The sequence below is a fragment of the Salvelinus fontinalis genome, unplaced genomic scaffold (genome assembly GCF_029448725.1).
Source record: "Salvelinus fontinalis isolate EN_2023a unplaced genomic scaffold, ASM2944872v1 scaffold_0170, whole genome shotgun sequence".
In the NCBI taxonomy this organism is placed as follows: domain Eukaryota; kingdom Metazoa; phylum Chordata; class Actinopteri; order Salmoniformes; family Salmonidae; genus Salvelinus; species Salvelinus fontinalis.
The window spans coordinates 129,969-148,713 of record NW_026600379.1 but is presented as its reverse complement, the minus strand read 5'-3'; the positions used below and the strand labels follow the sequence as shown (position 1 = coordinate 148,713).

At 45.2% G+C, this 18,745-nt stretch overlaps 1 protein-coding gene across 2 annotated transcripts in view; it reads right to left on the bottom strand.

Annotated features, from left to right (window-relative positions):
- Nucleotides 1-17,232: 17,232 nt before the first annotated feature.
- Nucleotides 17,233-18,745, bottom strand: part of LOC129844068 (tripartite motif-containing protein 16-like) — a 44,012-nt gene continuing 42,499 nt past the window's right edge. The window contains exon 7 of one of the 2 annotated variants that reach the window (XM_055912434.1): nucleotides 17,233-17,707. In XM_055912434.1, the coding sequence (XP_055768409.1) occupies nucleotides 17,388-17,707 (320 nt within the window). In that variant the 3' untranslated portion in view covers nucleotides 17,233-17,387. The remainder of the gene's footprint in view (nucleotides 17,708-18,745) is intronic. The other variant, XM_055912435.1, reaches the window with a different exon arrangement.

Genomic DNA, 18,745 nt, shown 5'->3' with positions numbered 1-18,745 from the left:
AATGATGTAACTCTTTACATTACAGTGTGTTTATTGGTGTGTAATTGGTTCTGTTAGTACAGTGGTGTAACAGGTACTGTGATGCCTCATTCTTCCACTGTACCAGCAGCCGTAACCCTAACCAGTAATAAGGCTACTGTCATGGAACGTGGTACAGGAAATATAAAGTAAGGATTTTTACATGTCATCTAGGATATACTGTATGTAATGATATGTCTTCTAGATGGTGTTCTATACTGTATGTAATGATATGTCTTCTAGATGGTGTTCTATACTGTATGTAATGATATGTCTCTGTCTTCTAGATGGTGTTCTATACTGTATGTGATGATATGTCTTCTAGATGGTGTTCTATACTGTATGTAATGATATGTCGAATCCAAGATGGCGTAGCAGTCAGATGTCCTTTGTCCTCGTCCTGTCCCGTGTATATATTTTTTATATATTTTTCTTCGCATTTCTTTTTATATATATATTTTTTCTTCTTAAAAACTCAACTTCAAAACACTCTCCTGCAACCTACCTCACCAAATGTGGTGCGGATCTGCTTTTTTTCTCCTCAAAGGTATTATTCACCTCGTATCCGAAATCTACAACAGAAGCTAGCCAGTAGTTAGCCAGCTCACAAGCTAACGTGAGTAGTTCAGCTAACCACAGCTAGCGCTTATCAGTTATCCTTTAGCTCGGAAAACTATTGCCAGTTTTGTACAACGCGACTCAGACCAGAGCATACCAGACCTATTTTCTCTCCATATCCCCGGATTTTTACCTCAAGCTCTGGACATTTACACCTGGATCTTGCAGCTAACTAGCTGCTATCCGAGTGACTATTGGCTAACATCAATTCCGGAGCAAACACCAATTATCCCGGAGCTAGCCAGCTGAAGAGTTCCATCAGCCACTCCTGGGCTACAATCACCTATCCGGACCCGTTTTACTGCCGATGCGGAGCCCCACTGGGCCTTCACGACTGGGATACCGACGTTATCTGCCCGAGGGAGTTATTCAACTGGCCCCTCCATCGCGACGTAACATGAACGCCCATATGCTAACTGCGGCCCGCTAATCGTTAGCTGTCTTGAGCATATCGGCTGCTATCTGAACAGGTCTATCGAACAATCTTACGCCGCGGGCTAGCTTAGTGGAGGCCTCACTGCTCCATCTACGGCTGCCCCCTGGACACTATGATCACTTGGCTACATAGCTGATGCTTGCTTGACTGTCCATTAATTCACGGTACTCCATTCCGTTTATTTGTGTTTTATCTGTCGGCTCTGTGCTTTAACTCAGGATCTGTGTGTAGTTAATCCGACCCTCTCTGCCTAGCCGTCGCCATTTTTACCTGCTGCTGCTGTGTTAACTGACTAGCTGCTGTTATCTCACCTGTTGTTTTAGCTAGCTCTCCCAATCAAGACCTGCAATCACTTTATGCCTTATTGTATGTCTCCCTCAAATATCAATATGCCTTGCATACTGTTGTTCAGGCTAGCTATCATTGTTTTGGTTTGCAATGGACCCCGTAGTTCCACTCTCCGTACCTCTGATACCCCCTTCGTCCCACCCCCCACACATGCGGAGACCTCACCCATTGAGACCAGCATGTCCAGAGATACAACCTCTCTTATCATCACCCAGTGCCTGGGCTTGCCTCCGCTGTACCCACGCCCCACCATACCCCTGTCTGCACATTATGCCCAGAACCTATTCTACCACGCCCATAAATCTGCTCCTTTTATTCTTTGTCCCCAACGCTCTAGGCGACCAGTTTTGATAGCCTTTAGCCGCACCCTCATCCTACTACTCCTCTGTTCCTCGGGTGATGTGGAGGTAAACCCAGGCCCTGCATGTCCCCAGTCACCCTCATTTGTTGACTTCTGTGATCGAAAAAGCCTTGGCCTCATGCATGTCAACATCAGAAGCCTCCTCCCTAAGTTTGCCTTACTCACCGCTTTAGCACACTCTGCCAACCCTGATGTCCTTGCCGTGTCCGAATCCTGGCTTAGGAAGGCCACCAAAAATTCTGAGATTTCCATACCCAACTATAACACTTTCCGTCAAGATAGAACTGCCAAAGGGGGAGGAGTTGCAATCTACTGCAGAGATAGCCTGCAAAGTTCTGTCATACTTTCCAGGTCTATGCCCAAACAGTTCGAACTTCTAATTTTAAAAATGAATCTCTCCAGAAATAAGTCTCTCACTGTTGCCGCCTGCTACCGACCCTCCTCAGCTCCCAGCTGTGCCCTGGACACCATCTGTGAATTGATCGCTCCCCATCTAGCTTCAGAGTTTGTTCTGTTAGGTGACCTAAACTGGGATATGCTTAACACCCCGGCAGTCCTACAATCCAAGCTTGATGCCCTCAATCTCACACAAATCATCAAGGAACCCACCAGGTACAACCCTAAATCCGTAAACATGGGCACCCTAATAGACATTATCCTGACCAACCTGCCCTCCAAATACACCTCTGCTGTCTTCAATCAAGATCTCAGTGATCACTGCCTCATTGCCTGTATCCGCCACGGGTCCGCGGTCAAACGACCACCCCTCATCACTGTCAAACGCTCCCTAAAACACTTCTGCGAGCAGGCCTTTCTAATCGACCTGGCTCGGGTTCCCTGGAAGGATATTGACCTCATCCCGTCAGTTGAGGATGCCTGGTCATTCTTTAAATGTTACTTCCTCACCATATTAGACAAGCATGCTCCGTTCAAAAAATGCAGAACCAAGAACAGATATAGCCCCTGGTTCACTCCAGACCTGACTGCCCTCGACCAGCACAAAAACATCCTGTGGCGAACTGCAATAGCATCGAAGAGCCCCCGCGATATGCAACTGTTCAGGGAAGTCAGGAACCAATACACGCAGTCAGTCAGGAAAGCAAAGGCCAGCTTTTTCAAGCAGAAATTTGCATCCTGTAGCTCTAACTCCAAAAAGTTCTGGGATACTGTAAAGTCCATGGAGAACAAGAGCACCTCCTCCCAGCTGCCCACTGCACTGAGGCTAGGTAACACGGTCACCACCGATAAATCCGTGATAATCGAAGACTTCAACAAGCATTTCTCAATGGCTGACCATGCCTTCCTCCTGGCGACTCCAACCTTGGCCAACAGCCCTGCCCCCTCCGCTGCTACTCGCCCAAGCCTCCCCAGCTTCTCCTTTACCCAAATCCAGATAGCAGATGTTCTGAAAGAGCTGGAAAACCTGGACCCATACAAATCAGCTGGGCTTGACAATCTGGACCCCCTATTTCTGAAACTGTCCGCCGCCATTGTCGCACCCCCTATCACCAGCCTGATCAACCTCTCCTTCGTATCATCTGAGATCCCCAAGGATTGGAAAGCTGCCGCGGTCATCCCCCTCTTCAAAGGGGGAGACACCCTGGACCCAAACTGTTACAGACCTATATCCATCCTGCCCTGCCTATCTAAGGTCTTCGAAAGCCAAGTCAACAAACAGATCACTGACCATCTCGAATCCCACCGTACCTTCTCCGCTGTGCAATCCGGTTTCCGAGCCGGTCATGGGTGCACCTCAGCCACGCTCAAGGTACTAAACGATATCATAACCGCCATCGATAAAAGACATTACTGTGCAGCCGTCTTCATCGACCTGGCCAAGGCTTTCGACTCTGTCAATCACCATATTCTTATCGGCAGACTCAGTAGCCTCGGTTTTTCTAATGACTGCCTTGCCTGGTTCACCAACTACTTTGCAGACAGAGTTCAGTGTGTCAAATCGGAGGGCATGATGTCAGGTCCTCTGGCAGTCTCTATGGGGGTACCACAGGGTTCAATTCCTGAAGGATTGCTTTATCCTATCCTAGGTATTCCTTGAAGAGGTGGGGTTTCAGGTGTCTCCGGAAGGTGGTGATTGACTCCGCTGTCCTGGCGTCGTGAGGGAGTTATATGTATGGACGAAGGATGAATATGTATGGACTTTCCAATTTGTAAGTCGCTCTGGATAAGAGCGTCTGCTAAATGACTTAAATGTAAATGTTATGGTGTGTGGAGTCAGTCACGATTGTCCCTGTTTATAACAATGGGAATGGAACATTTTCAATAAAACACATGATTTGAACAAGAAAAAGGTAACAGATGACAAATACAGACAGGTAACTGACTAAATTAAAGGAAACACTATGTTTTGACAAATTAATGGCCAATCAGAGTTGCACACCTCATGTAGCCTAGCCCATAGTCTTATATGTTTTAATAAGGATAGTATCACACCTCATGTAGCCTAGTCCATAGTCCTACATGTTTTAATAAGGTTAGTATCACACCTCATGAAGCCTAGCCCATAGCCTTATATGTTTTAATAAGGATAGTATCACACCTCATGTAGCCTAGTCCATAGTCCTACATGTTTTAATAAGGTTAGTATCACACCTCATGTAGCCTAGTCCTATATGTTTTAATAAAGTTAGTATCACACCTCATGTAGCCTAGCCCATAGTCCTATATGTTTTAATAAGGTTCGTATCACACCTCATGTAGCCTAGCCCATAGTCCTATATGTTTTAATAAGGTTAGTATCACACCTCATGGAGCCTAGCCCATAGTCCTATATGTTTTAATTAATAAGGTTAGTATCACACCTCATGTAGCCTAGCCCATAGGCCTATATGTTTTAATAAGGTTAGTATCACACCTCATGTAGCCTAGCCCATAGGCCTATATGTTTTAATAAGGTTAGTATCACACCTCATGTAGCCTAGTCCTATATGTTTTAATAAGGTTAGTATCACACCTCATGAAGCCTAGCCCATAGTCCTATATGTTTTAATAAGGTTAGTATCACACCTCATGTAGCCTAGTCCTATATGTTTTAATAAGGTTAGTATCACACCTCATGTAGCCTAGCCCATAGTCCTATATGTTTTGATAAGGTTAGTATCGCACCTCATGTAGTCTAGCCCATAGTCCTATATGTTTTAATAAGGTTAGTATCACACCTCATGTAGCCTAGCCCATAGTCCTATATGTTTTAATAAGGTTAGTATAACACCTCATGTAGCCTAGCCCATAGCCCTATATGTTTAAATAAGGTTAGTATCACACCTCATGTAGCCTAGCCCATAGTCCTATATGTTTTAATAAGGTTAGTATAACACCTCATGTAGCCTAGCCCATAGCCCTATATGTTTTAATAAGGTTAGTATCACACCTCATGTAGCCTAGCCCATAGTCCTATATGTTTTAATAAGGTTAGTATCACACCTCATGTAGCCTAACCCATAGCCCTATATGTTTTAATAAGGTCTGTACCAAAGTGGCCAAATAACTCCTTCAAATGAAGCACATGAATCCTCTTTATAACCGGTGTAGAGTCTAAGACCCCCATTGTTAGGGTGGAGACATGAGCATCTCATCATTATTTACAGATGTCTGGTTTCAGCTTCTTGTGAAATGGAAAGGAAAGTTAGCACGTTCACAGTGCACAGTTAGGATGCTGGATTGCCCTAAAGTAACGTGATGTTTCACCAACATTATAGAATTACTCCTGTCTAAATAACATTATAAAAATACTTCACCAGGGAGCATCTTAGCCACAGAGGAACATTCACTTCATTAAAATAAATGCTGTGGATTGTTTCAAATCCCTCCAGTGTGTTTGGGAAGCCTGCGATTTGGGTAGTGGGCATGGCAGTAGGTGTAGTTGATTGAGTTGTGACTGTCAATGAAAAGCGCCGTAAACAAGTGTGAAGATTATGTGTCATGAGTATAATGTAACATTTTGCCTCAAGAAGAAGGGGAGGTGGTGAAGTTATGGTGTGTCTCTCTCCAGAATGCATTCAGATGTAGGAAAGTGCCCATTTGGCAATGTCTGATTTCTGATTGTCTTAACTCACCATGTACACCACTGGCCTCACAAGTCAACAAAGTCTGTTTTTACATCCATTGCAAATGATACCAGCCCGCTGGAAAACAGCGCAACAGGCAGTTCTGGGAAACAGATGAACATTTCTGAGAAGTCACACCGCTAACGTTGTCTTGACATACAGTACCAGTTAAAAGTTTGAACACACCTTCTCATTTAAGGGTTTTTCTTTATTTTCTACATTGTGGAATAATAGTGGACATCAACTTTGAAATAACATATAATCACGTATTAACCAACAAAACAAAAGTGTTTGAAAAATAAAAAACATATTTTGATTTGTTTAAGTAGCCACCCTTTGCTCTGATGATGCTCTGCAGGATCTATTAGATGTACCTATATAACTATATCATAGCTTAATAATAGGAGCATAGAGATGGTAAAGAGCTCTCTGCTTTAAGGAATAAAGAAGGCATATTGCTGTGCACATATGGAGGAGTGAAACTATACTTTCACCCAGGGGCGCCGTCATGGACTTGGGGCCCCATGAAAAGATATCACATTGGGCCCCACCACCACACCAACCCTGTACAACTGCTGTAACCACACACCTCCAGAACACAATCCACCCATTCAAAGATTTAAATAACTCTACCTTTGCAGGCTTGCAACTCTTGTAGTCCAATATTTACTGTAGGATATTTCCTGACAGTGAGCTGTGAAGGTATAACACAGGCAACATTCTGCATACAGTGGAATTCACTATTTGATGAAATGTGCTAAAAGGCATCTTTTACAGTCTAAATGTCATTTTAATAGTACAATTATTGAATAAAAAATTATCTTAACATTAATGAATAACCTAAAATAAATATAACTAAAATATACATTATAACCTCTTCAATTAAAATAAATGAACTTGATCATCTATAGAATGATATAACAAACAAAATAATAAAATCAGCAGCAGATATTTTAACTAAGTATACATACCAACGAGACAATAAGCAGCTGTACAAGTGGAAATGGAAAACAACATGGAAATGAAAAGGCCTGATGGTGGCGCTAGAGGAAAGGTCAAGAGGTCACCAAGTCAACAGGTTTCTTCCACTTGGGGTCTTGATTGTGCACAACATATTTTATGACAATCCAGCCATTACTTTGAGATATATCTTGTTCTCTGCCTGTGGGCCTCATGTGTGTAGTGATCCAATATCCATAGCCCTGCCATTTAACAGTTATCACTGGCCCTTGCTCAGCCTTACTCACCAAGAGCCCAGCTTCCTTGCTAGCAAAGTCACTGATCAGCTTGTTTTTCAGATCCTCACTTTGTCTTTCTGTGCACCTTCTCTCATTTGCTCCATCCTCATTGGTTCTGCCAGAACTGTCTTTCACCTCTTCCTCCACACCCTGACAAAACTGTATCACTTGAAGAGATTCCTGGCTCTGTAGAGTACATGACTCATATGATAATATATCCTATAATATAATATAATTTGTAATAACAACCAAAATGTCAGTTAATACCATTCTGTTGACTTAGATTAACTGAATGCACCACGGAAAAAATTAAACAGCACTGAATTCTGCAGAATATTGACCCAAATTACCTGCAGTAGCGTATCACCACCACTAGATGTCAGTAAACGACCATATTTCAGTCTGCATCAAAGCCATGGAGACATTTTAATTTGATTTGATTTCACCTTTATTTAACCAGGTAGGCTAGTTGAGAACACGTTCTCATTTATAAATGCAACCTGGCCAAGATAAAGCAAAGCAGTGTGACAAACACAGAGTTACACATGGGATAAACAAGCGTACAGTCAATAACACAATAGAAAAAAATTATATATACAGTGTGTGCAAATGGCGTGAGGAGGTAAGGCAATAAATAGGCCATAGTAGCAAAGTAATTACAATTTAGCAGATTAACACTGGAGTGATAGATGAGCAGATGATGATGAGCAGATGAAGGTGTGTAAGTAGTGATACTGGTGTGCAAAAGAGCAGCAAAGTAAATAAAACAATATGGGGATGAGGTAGATAGATTGGGTAGGCTATTTACAGATGGGCTACGTACAGCTGCAGCGATCGGTTAGCTGATGTTTAAAGTTAGTGAGGGAAATATAAGGCAAGAGCAACATCGTTAAATATATACAGAGAAAAGAGTTGGCTCGAGAATTGAACCCTGTGGTACCTCCATAGAGACTGCCAGAGGTCCGGACAACAGGCCCTCCGATTTGACACACTGAACTCTCTCAGAGGTAGTTGGTGAAGCAGGCGAGGCAGTCATTAGAGAAACCAAGGCTGTTGAGTCTGCCGATAAGAATACGGTGATTGACAGAGTCGAAAACCTTGGCCAGGTCGATGAAGACGGCTGCACAGTACAATCTTTTATCGATGGCGGTTATGATGTCGTTTAGTACCTTGAGCGACATACCTTGGCCTAATGACTTGAAGGTATTATTTTAACATCGGCTGTCACTTATACAGACTGAGTCATTCAATGTTTCAAACTGTCCAGCATCCAAGACTACAGGCTGTTTTTGTTTCATATAATGATCATTATGTGGAAAAATAATTACAGTGTTTGAATTAATATCATTAAAAAAGGACTTAATCTTTATTTTATTTCATAATAATAAAATAAATTCTCACAGACCCCCTGCAATTATGCCAACTGACATGTCATTCAACATAATGCTGCTCACCTTCTTCTTCAGTTGGGAGTAGGGCTGGTTCAAGGGTATGGGGAGACAGGGCTGGTTCAGGGGTATGGGGATGGGGAGACAGGGCTGGTTCAGGGGTATGGGGATGGGGAGACAGTGCTGCTGAGCCTGAAGCTGCATCTGTTGGGCCAATTCACTGCTAGCAAGTACCGTTCGTGCTGGTTTGGGGGCAGGACCAAATAGAGGGGGGCTCTCTGGATGTTTACTTGTTGCCAAAAAAAGAAAAAGAAAAATAAACCATTAGTCTTATTAGTACATTGTAAATAAAATATTATATTAATTAACGGTAAGTAAAAATATAAGTCTATATTAAATTATTAACCTAATGTTCTAATCATTTTAGGGCCTCTGTTACAGGTCCTTATAATCCTCCAACCCCCCCGCAGGTCCCAAACCGGCCGTGCGTAAATAGATTTTGTCCCCCCACACGAAACGTGATCACGTCACGCAGGTTAAAATATAAAAACAAACTCTGAACCAATTACATTAATTTGGGGACAGGTCGAAAAGCGTTAAACATTTATGGCAATTTAGCTAGCTAGTTTGCTGTTGCTATTTTGTCCTGGGATATAAACGTTGAGTTGTTATTTTACCTGAAATGCACAAGATCCTCTACTTCGACGATTAAGCCACACATAAAACAGTCAACCAAATCGTTTCTGATCATCTCTCCTCCTTCCAGGCTTTTTCTTCTTTGGACTTTATATGGGGATTGGCAACTAACTTTACTCACAAGACCAACGGACTTGGTAACAATAACCGACAAGGACAATGGGGAACAGAGGGCACATATATATACACATACTAATCAGGGGGAATGGGAACCAGGTGTGCGTAATGAGAGAAGACAGTCCGGGGTTCGGTGATGCCACGAAGACCGGTGACGTAGACCTCCGGAGCTGGTGAACTGAATGAGCAGCAGCACCGGGGGAATCCGTGACACCCCTGGCTATCTGTAAATAACAAATAAAATAAAAATGGTGCCATCTGGTTTGCTTAAAGGAAGCCTTCAACACTGCATCCCTTCATCCAGTCATAGTAAACAACCTGTCTGTCTGTCTGTCTGTCTGTCTGTCTGTCTGTCTGTCTGTCTGTCTGTCTGTCGGTCTGTCGGTCTGTCTGTCTGTCTGGCTGTTGATGCTATCAGTATTAAAAAGCTTTACAACTCTATGCAAAGGACTACTTTAAACAACCCTAACCCTAACCCTAATAAAACATTAGAACCAAGAGGGTGTCCAGCAGGTAAACAAGACACCACTGAATCCTCTGGTCTTCTAGAACCAAGAGGGTGTACTGCAGGTAAACAAGACACCACTGAATCCTCTGGTCTTCTAGAACCAAGAGGGCGGCCTGCAGGTAAACAAGACACCACTGAATCATCTGGTCTTCTAGAACCAAGAGGGCGGCCTGCAGGTAAACAAGACACCACTGAATCATCTGGTCTTCTAGAACCAAGAAGGTGTCCTGCAGGTAAACAAGACACCACTGAATCCTCTGGTCTTCTAGAACCAAGAGGGTGTCCTGCAGGTCAACAAGACACCACTGAATCCTCTGGTCTTCTAGAACCAAGAGGGTGTCCTGCAGGTAAACAAGACACCACTGAATCATCTGGTCTTCTAGAACCAAGAGGGTGTCCTGCAGGTAAACAAGACACCACTGAATCCTCTGGTCTTCTAGAACCAAGAGGGTGGCCTGCAGGTAAACAAGACACCACTGAATCCTCTGCAGCTTATATTAGGGGACAGGAGTTTTCCTGGCTACGTCTTCTGGTAGTAAAAATGTTGTCTCTAGTAATATTAATGCTCACAGAGTGAGTCCATGTAACTTATGTGACTTGTTAAGTACATTTTTGACCTGCAAAAAACGTCCATATCTCTAAATACCATCTTATTAGATGGAGCCATTTCCCCCCATTAGTTTGGGATTCAGACCTGCAGTCATCTTGATTTCAGACCACTTTGGAGATATTAACAAACTTACCAAGTGACCTGTGATGGAATCTATTATTGAGTAAATGGAGCCTGGATCCATTTCATTCTATTAACATGGTTTATGTGTTATAGCAGTAATGGGGTTAAACTGATATTAAAATGACAACTCCATAGGTGGTACCAGGTCAGGGGAGTTCATCTCTGCTCCCAGCATCCCTGGGACAGTACTGATCAACATAGCTGACCTGATGCAGAGGTGGACCAGTGATGTTTTCCTCTCAGTGGTGAGACTTGCCCTTCCATTTGACACACCTTTACCTGATGAGATCATACAAGACGTTACAGGCTTATTGCACGTGGAAACAGACCTGCCTTAAAATAATGTTGAATATTTAATAAGCAGTGGTTGAATGAGTTTGTTGTAATGGAACCAATAGAAAAGTCCTAAAAGTACAAACAAACCCCACCCACCTGGAGGACTAAAGGAAATGCTCAAAGTATTTGTAAGATTTCAAATAGTATTTGAATCCAGGGTCGTATTCGTTAGAGAACACTGTAGCAAAACATTTAGCAACATAATTATTTTAGTTCAGTTAGTCCCTCCCTGTTTCAGTTTATTTTCTTCAGTTTGGTGCCTCGTGGATATGATGCAGGTCTCCGTGGAAACATCAATGTAAATTCACCTTTGATTTTTAGTCCTCACTTTCCCTTTCAGGTCAATTGGGTTTTACTGCCCCCTGCTGGAGACTGGAGCACACTGCAGTCCCTTTCAGGTCCATAGGGTTTTACTGCCCCCTGCTGGAGACTGGAGCACACTGCAGTCCCTTTCAGGTCCATAGGGTTCTACTGCCGCCTGCTGGAGACTAGAGCACACTGCAGTCCCTTTCAGGTCCATAGGGTTTTACTGCCCCCTGCTGGAGACTGGAGCACACTGCAGTCCCTGGCTTTCTTTGTGCAGCCGGATGATGAGGCCCTCATCAATACAGATACTGTATGTAGAACCATAGTAAAGACCAGTATGGACTATCAATACAGGTACTGTATGTAGAACCATAGTAAAGCCCAGTATGGACTATCAATACAGGTACTGTATGTAGAACCATAGTAAAGCCCAGTATGGACTATCAATACAGGTACTGTATGTAGAACCATAGTAAAGCCCAGTATGGACTATCAATTCAGCGACCATTTAAAATGAGGCCCAGTTCAATGAGAGGAAGTCTTAACAGAACTGGGGGATGACAGACAGGAAGTGGGGGGGTGGAGATCGAATATATTTTTGTGCCAAACACTAAAGCATGATTTTGTAATAAATCTACACCCTATTCCCTACGTAGAACACTACTTTAGACCTGGTCAGAAGCACCGTAGTGCACTACGTAGGGAATAGGGAACCATTTGGAACAGAGCCAGTAATTCCCCTGAACATCTTCCTCTTCCTCATCTTGTTTCTTGAACAGCCCCTCACTCCTCCCCTCTTTCTCCCCTCCTCCCTTTTCATTCTATTCTATCAGCCACACCACTAGCTCACCTCCACACAATACATTTACAAGTTAAAGACACACCTTGGAATAAATAACAAAGGAAAACTATTACTAGATGAAGTTTAGTGTTTTTTTATTATTTCCCATCACCATAAATCATATTTAATCACTGAACAGTAGCAGACCTAACTTCATCTGTTCCTGACTCTGGATAGTGGATTAAAAAGACCATCAATCTCCAATGATATTAAAGTACTATTCTGAACATTACTGATATTGTCACGATCGTCTACTGGAGAGAATGAGGACCAAGGCGCAGCGCTTGAAAAGAACATCTTCTTTTTATTTGAGAAGAGAGCAAACACGAAACTAAACACTTTACAAACTAACCAAACAAACAAACGACCGTGAAGCTACTAACGTCGTGCACACACACAGGCTACAAACGTTCAACATAGACAATTACCCACAAATACATGATGCCCATGGCTACCTAAAATATGGCTCCCAATCAGAGACAAATGAACAACATCTGTCTCTGATTGAGAACCAATCAGGCAACCATAGACATACCTAGACACAACACTCAACCATAGACTATGCTAAACACCTACACTGAACACAAACCCATCTACTCTATGAAACCCACTCAATCACACAAACCACACTATACCAATACAAAAACACATACTAACCCATGTCACACCCTGACCTAACTAAAATACTAATGAAAACAAAGATAACTAAGGCCAGGGTGTGACATAACCCCCCCCTTAAGGTGCGAACTCCGGACGCACCAGCATAAAGTCTATGGGAGGGTCTGGGTGGGCGTCTGTCCATGGTGGCGGCTCTGGTACTGGTCGTGGTCCCCACCCCACCATAGTCACTACCCGCTTTTGTAGCCTCCTCCAAATGTCCACCCTCCAACTTAACCCCACTGGATTCAGGGGCAGCACCGGACAAAGGGGCAGCACCGGACAAAGGGGCAGCACCGGACAAAGGGGCAGCACCGGACAAAGGGGCAGCACCGGACAAAGGGGCAGCACCGGACAAAGGGGCAGCACCGGACAAAGGGGCAGCACCGGACAAAGGGGCAGCACCGGGATAAGGGGCGGCAGCTCCGGACTGAGGGACGGCAGCTCCGGACTGAGGGACGGCAGCTCCGGACTGAGGGACGGCAGCTCCGGACTGAGGGACGGCAGCTCCGGACTGAGGGACGGCAGCTCCGGACTGAGGGACGGCAGCTCCGGACTGAGGGACGGCCCATGGCTGGCTGACGGATCTGGCTGCTCATGGCTGGCTGACGGATCTGGCTGCTCATGGCTGGCTGACGGATCTGGCTGCTCATGGCTGGCTGACGGATCTGGCTACTCATGGCTGGCTGACGGATCTGGCTGCTCATGGCTGGCTGACGGATCTGGCTGCTCATGGCTGGCTGACGGATCTGGCAGATCCTGTCTGGTTGGCGGCTCTGGCAGATCCTGTCTGGTTGGCGGCTCTGGCAGATCCTGTCTGGTTGGCGGCTCTGGCAGATCCTGTCTGGTTGGCGGCTCTGGCAGATCCTGTCTGGTTGGCGGCTCTGGCAGATCCTGTCTGGTTGGCGGCTCTGGCAGATCCTGTCTGGTTGGCGGCTCTGGCAGATCCTGTCTGGTTGGCGGCTCTGGCAGATCCTGTCTGGTTGGCGGCTCTGGCAGATCCTGTCTGACGAATGGCTCTAGCGGCTCCTGACTGACGAACGGCTCTGACAGCTCGGGACAGACGGGCAGCTCTAATGGCTCGGGGCAGACGGATGGCTCAGATGACGCTGGATAGACGGATGGCTCAGATGGCGCTGGGTAGACGGATGGCTCAGATGGCGCTGGGTAGACGGATGGCTCAGATGGCGCTGGGTAGACGGATGGCTCAGATGGCGCTGGGTAGACGGATGGCTCAGATGGCGCTTGGCAGACGGGCAGTTCAGGCATCGCTGTGCAGACGGCAGACTCTGGCCGGCTGAGGCGCACTGTAGGCCTGGTGCGTGGTGCCGGAACTGGTGTTACCGGGCTGGGGACACGCATCTCAGGGCTAGTGCGGGGATAAGGAACAGGGCATACTGGACCCTGGGAGCGCACATTAGGCCTAGTGCGTGGTGCCGGAACTGGTGGTACCGGGCTTGGGACACGCATCTCAGGGCTAGTGCGGGGAAAAGGAACAGGGCATACTGGACCCTGGGAGCGCACATTAGGCCTAGTGCGTGGTGCCGGAACTGGTGGTACCGGACTGGGGACACGCATCTCAGGGCTAGTGCGGGGAGCAGCAACAGGACGCACAGGACTCTGGGGACACACAGGAGGCTTGTTGCGTGGTTTAAGCACTGGTGGTAATAGGCTGGAGACACGCACCACAGGGCTAGTACGTGGAGGAGGAACAGGGCTCTGGAGACGCACAGGAAGCTTGATGCGTGGTGTAGACACTGGTGGTAATGGGCTGGAGACACGCACCTCAAGGCTATTGCGGGGAGCAGGAACAGTGCGTACAGGGCTCTGGAGACGCACATTAGACCTAGTGCTTGGTGCCGGAACTGGTGGTACCGGGCTGGGGACATGCATCTCAGGATGAGTGCAAAAGGTAGGAACAGGACACACCGGGTTGTGAAGGTGTACTGGAGACCTGGTATGTACGGCCGGCATCAAATCCTCCGGAACTCTAATACCAGTTTCAGGCTGAGTACGAGGAACTGACCCAGGTGGCATCGGACAGCTAACACGCTCCTCAAGGAAAATGCCATGCATACTCTGCCAAACCAACAGCTCTCTCTCTTCACTCTCCTCCAATTTCGTCAACAACTCCTCGAATGTCTCATAATCTCCCCTTCGTTCACTCTCCTCCAATCTGTCCAATAACTCCTCGACCATCTCAGACTCACCCCTCAACTTCGCCGACTGCTCCAAGTGCCTCCCTCCAAGAGTTTTTTTGTGCTGTTTCTTGGGCTTCCTATCGTGTCGCCGTGCTGCCTCCATCTCTGCCTTGGGGCAGTGATATTCCCCTGGCTGTGACCAGGGTCCTCTCCCGTCTAGGATCTCCTCCCACGTCCAGGAGTCTTGACATCGCTGCTGTTGCTTTATTTTCCGCTGCTTGGTCCGTTGGTGGGTAATTCTGTCACAATCGTCTACTGGAGAGAATGAAGACCAAGGCGCAGCGCTTGAAAATAACATCTTTTTATTTGAGAAGAGAGCAAACACGAAACTAAACACTTTACAAACTAACCAAACAAACAAACGACCGTGAAGCTACTAACGTCGTGCACACACACAGGCTACAAACGTTCAACATAGACAATTACCCACAAATACATGATGCCCATGGCTACCTAAAATATGGCTCCCAATCAGAGACAAATGAACAACATCTGTCTCTGATTGAGAACCAATCAGGCAACCATAGACATACCTAGACACAACACTCAACCATAGACTATACTAAACACCTACACTGAACACAACCCCATCTACTCTATGAAACCCACTCAATCACACAAACCACACTATACCAATACAAAAACACATACTAACCCATGTCACACCCTGACCTAACTAAAATACTAATGAAAACAAAGATAACTAAGGCCAGGGTGTGACAGATATACTGAGTGGCAAGTCAAGATATCTGCTGGTTTTATTGTTTGGTCAATAGCACCACCTGCTGGACAGGTTTAATGTTGCTGGACTGAGCAGTATGGGAGGATGAAAGATGACACATTTAGGGACGCTTTCCTGGACATCTACATTGAACATACTTTTTAGTCCAGGACTAACATTAATCTGTGTCTGGGAAACCAGTCCATATAGTTTAGTAGAAAGTAAGTGATACCAGCTTGTAGTGGGCTGACTAGTCCTGAATTGTCCTTTAGTTCCAGGACCATTTTCCATGCAGCTCCAGGTGACAGAGAACACATCAATTAGGACCAACAAGCTGATCAATGATACTGAGGAGAATTACATAGAGACAGAGAACCAACTGAGGAAACATATCAATGGTTCTGAATGACAACCAATATACATCAACACCAGACATCATGATTCATGGAAATGTGCAAGATTAAAACATTGCAATTACAAAAATATGAAAACATTGAATTTTAATTCATAACATCTTCTGAAGATCAAATCAGTTAAATCATTGTAGATAAAACAGAGCAGAATGAATCATCACATCTGGGGACCATCACCACCAGCATGACTAGTATCTATGTGGACCCTACTACAGTTTAACCAGCTCAGCTATAGACTACACCAGCATGACTAGTATCTATGTGGACCCTGCTACAGTTTAACCAGCTCAGCTATAGACAACACCAGCATGACTAGTATCTATGTGGACCCTGCTACAGTTTAACCAGCTCAGCTATAGACTACACCAGCATGACTAGTATCTATGTGGACCCTACTACAGTTTAACCAGCTCAGCTATAGACTACACCAGCATGACTAGTATCTATGTGGACCCTACTACAGTTTAGCCAGCTCAGCTATAGACTACACCAGCATGACTAGTATCTATGTGGACCCTACTACAGTTTAACCAGCTCAGCTATAGACTACACCAGCATGACTAGTATCTATGTGGACCCTACTACAGTTTAACCAGCTCAGCTATAGACTACACCAGCATGACTAGTATCTATGTGGACCCTACTACAGTTTAACCAGCTCAGCTATAGACTACACCAGCATGACTAGTATCTATGTGGCCCCTGCTACAGTTTAACCAGCTCAGCTATAGACTACACCAGCATGACTAGTAACTATGTGGACACTACTACAGTTTAACCAGCTCAGCTATAGACTACACCAGCATGACTAGTATCTATGTGGACCCTACTACAGTTTAACCAGCTCAGCTATAGACTACACCAGCATGACTAGTATCTATGTGGACTCTACTACAGTTTAACCAGCTCAGCTATAGACTACACCAGCATGACTAGTGTCTATGTGGACCCTACTACAGTTTAACCAGCTCAGCTATAGACTACACCAGCATGACTAGTATCTATGTGGACCCTACTACAGTTTAACCAGCTCAGCTATAGACTACACCAGCATGACTAGTATCTATGTGGACCCTACTACAGTTTAACCAGCTCAGCTATAGACTACACCAGCATGACTAGTATCTATGTGGACCCTACTACAGTTTAACCAGCTCAGCTATAGACTACACCAGCATGACTAGTATCTATGTGGACCCTACTACAGTTTAACCAGCTCAGCTATAGACTACACCAGCATGACTAGTATCTATGTGGACCCTACTACAGTTTAACCAGCTCAGCTATAGACTACACCAGCATCACTAGTATCTATGTGGACCCTACTACAGTTTAACCAGCTCAGCTATAGACTACACCAGCATGACTAGTATCTATGTGGACCCTACTACAGTTTAACCAGCTCTGCAGTACCACCAAGATAAAACCCAGGATAGAGGGGGTGAGTGAATGTGGTCTGGACTCTGTGGAGGAGGGTCATTTTGTCAGAGATACTGTAGAAGGACAGAGTACCTGCCTTGTGATCCAGGTACACTCCTACTCTGGAGGACCGAGGGCCTGATACTTTAGTCTTAACATTATTGTGTCTGAAACAATAACCACCACTAGAGCACTCTAAACTCCAGGACTTGTTATTGAATCCAAATCCACTACCTGTCCCTGTTCTGCTGATGTCTTTATATGAGACTGCTATATAAACCCACTCCCCTGTCCAATCATCACCAGTCCACTTCACCTCCCAGTAACAGCGTCCAGACAGACCCTCTCTACACAGAACCTGACAGTAGTTGGTGAATCTGTCTGGATGGTCAGGATATGGTTGGACTTCGTCTGTACAGGTCACCTTTCTGTTCCCTTTAGACAGAGAGAGGTGTGTGTGTGCTGTGTTTGGGTCCAGTGTGAGCTGACAGGAATCTGGGAGAAGAGCAGAGCAGAGACCAATGAGGGGAGTCAGAACAATAAGTTAAGTCAGATACTGTATCTACCCTGTCTTTGATTAGAGCACAGCAGAGATCAAATCAGAGAAATATGAGGAGTCAGATAGATACCCAGTCTTTGATTAGATCTACTATTGCTATATATTTCTAGAGGGATTGTTAGGAGTGTCAGTAAAAAGAGACTGTTAGTTACTTCACAATAAAGAGACTCACATTGTAACAACTGTTCTCTGGTCTTGGGCTCTGGAGGCAGTACAACATCCACTATATTCACTACAGACACACAAACACATTGACAGAGAGAGGGAATGTTATCATCAGACCATATTCCACATGTATATGACTAGTAGGGAACTTTCAATGGTCTAAAGTTGATGTTCTTATTGTTTTCAACACACCTGTAGTGGAGATCTTGGTCCATTCTCCTTTAAGGAAGTCTTCTAGTTTCTCTCTCAGTTCAGACACAGTCTTACTCACATCTCCAAAGTACTGAAGAGGACGGACAACGATGCTGGGTAAGTCTGAAGATACACTGATACTGGAGAGAGACTGATAACTCTGGAGACAGAGAGAAAGAGAGAGAGAGAGAGAGAGAGAGAGAGAGAGGAGAGAGAGAGAGAGAGACAGAACGAGAGAGAGAGAGAGAGGGACGGACGGACAGAGAGAGAGAAGGACAAAGAGAGGGAGGGACAGAGACGGACAGAGACAGAGGGAGAGAGAGGGATGGACAGAGGAAGAGAGAGAGAGGGATGACAGAGGGAGAGCGAGAGAGGGACGGACAGAGAGAGAGAGAGGGACAGACGGAGAG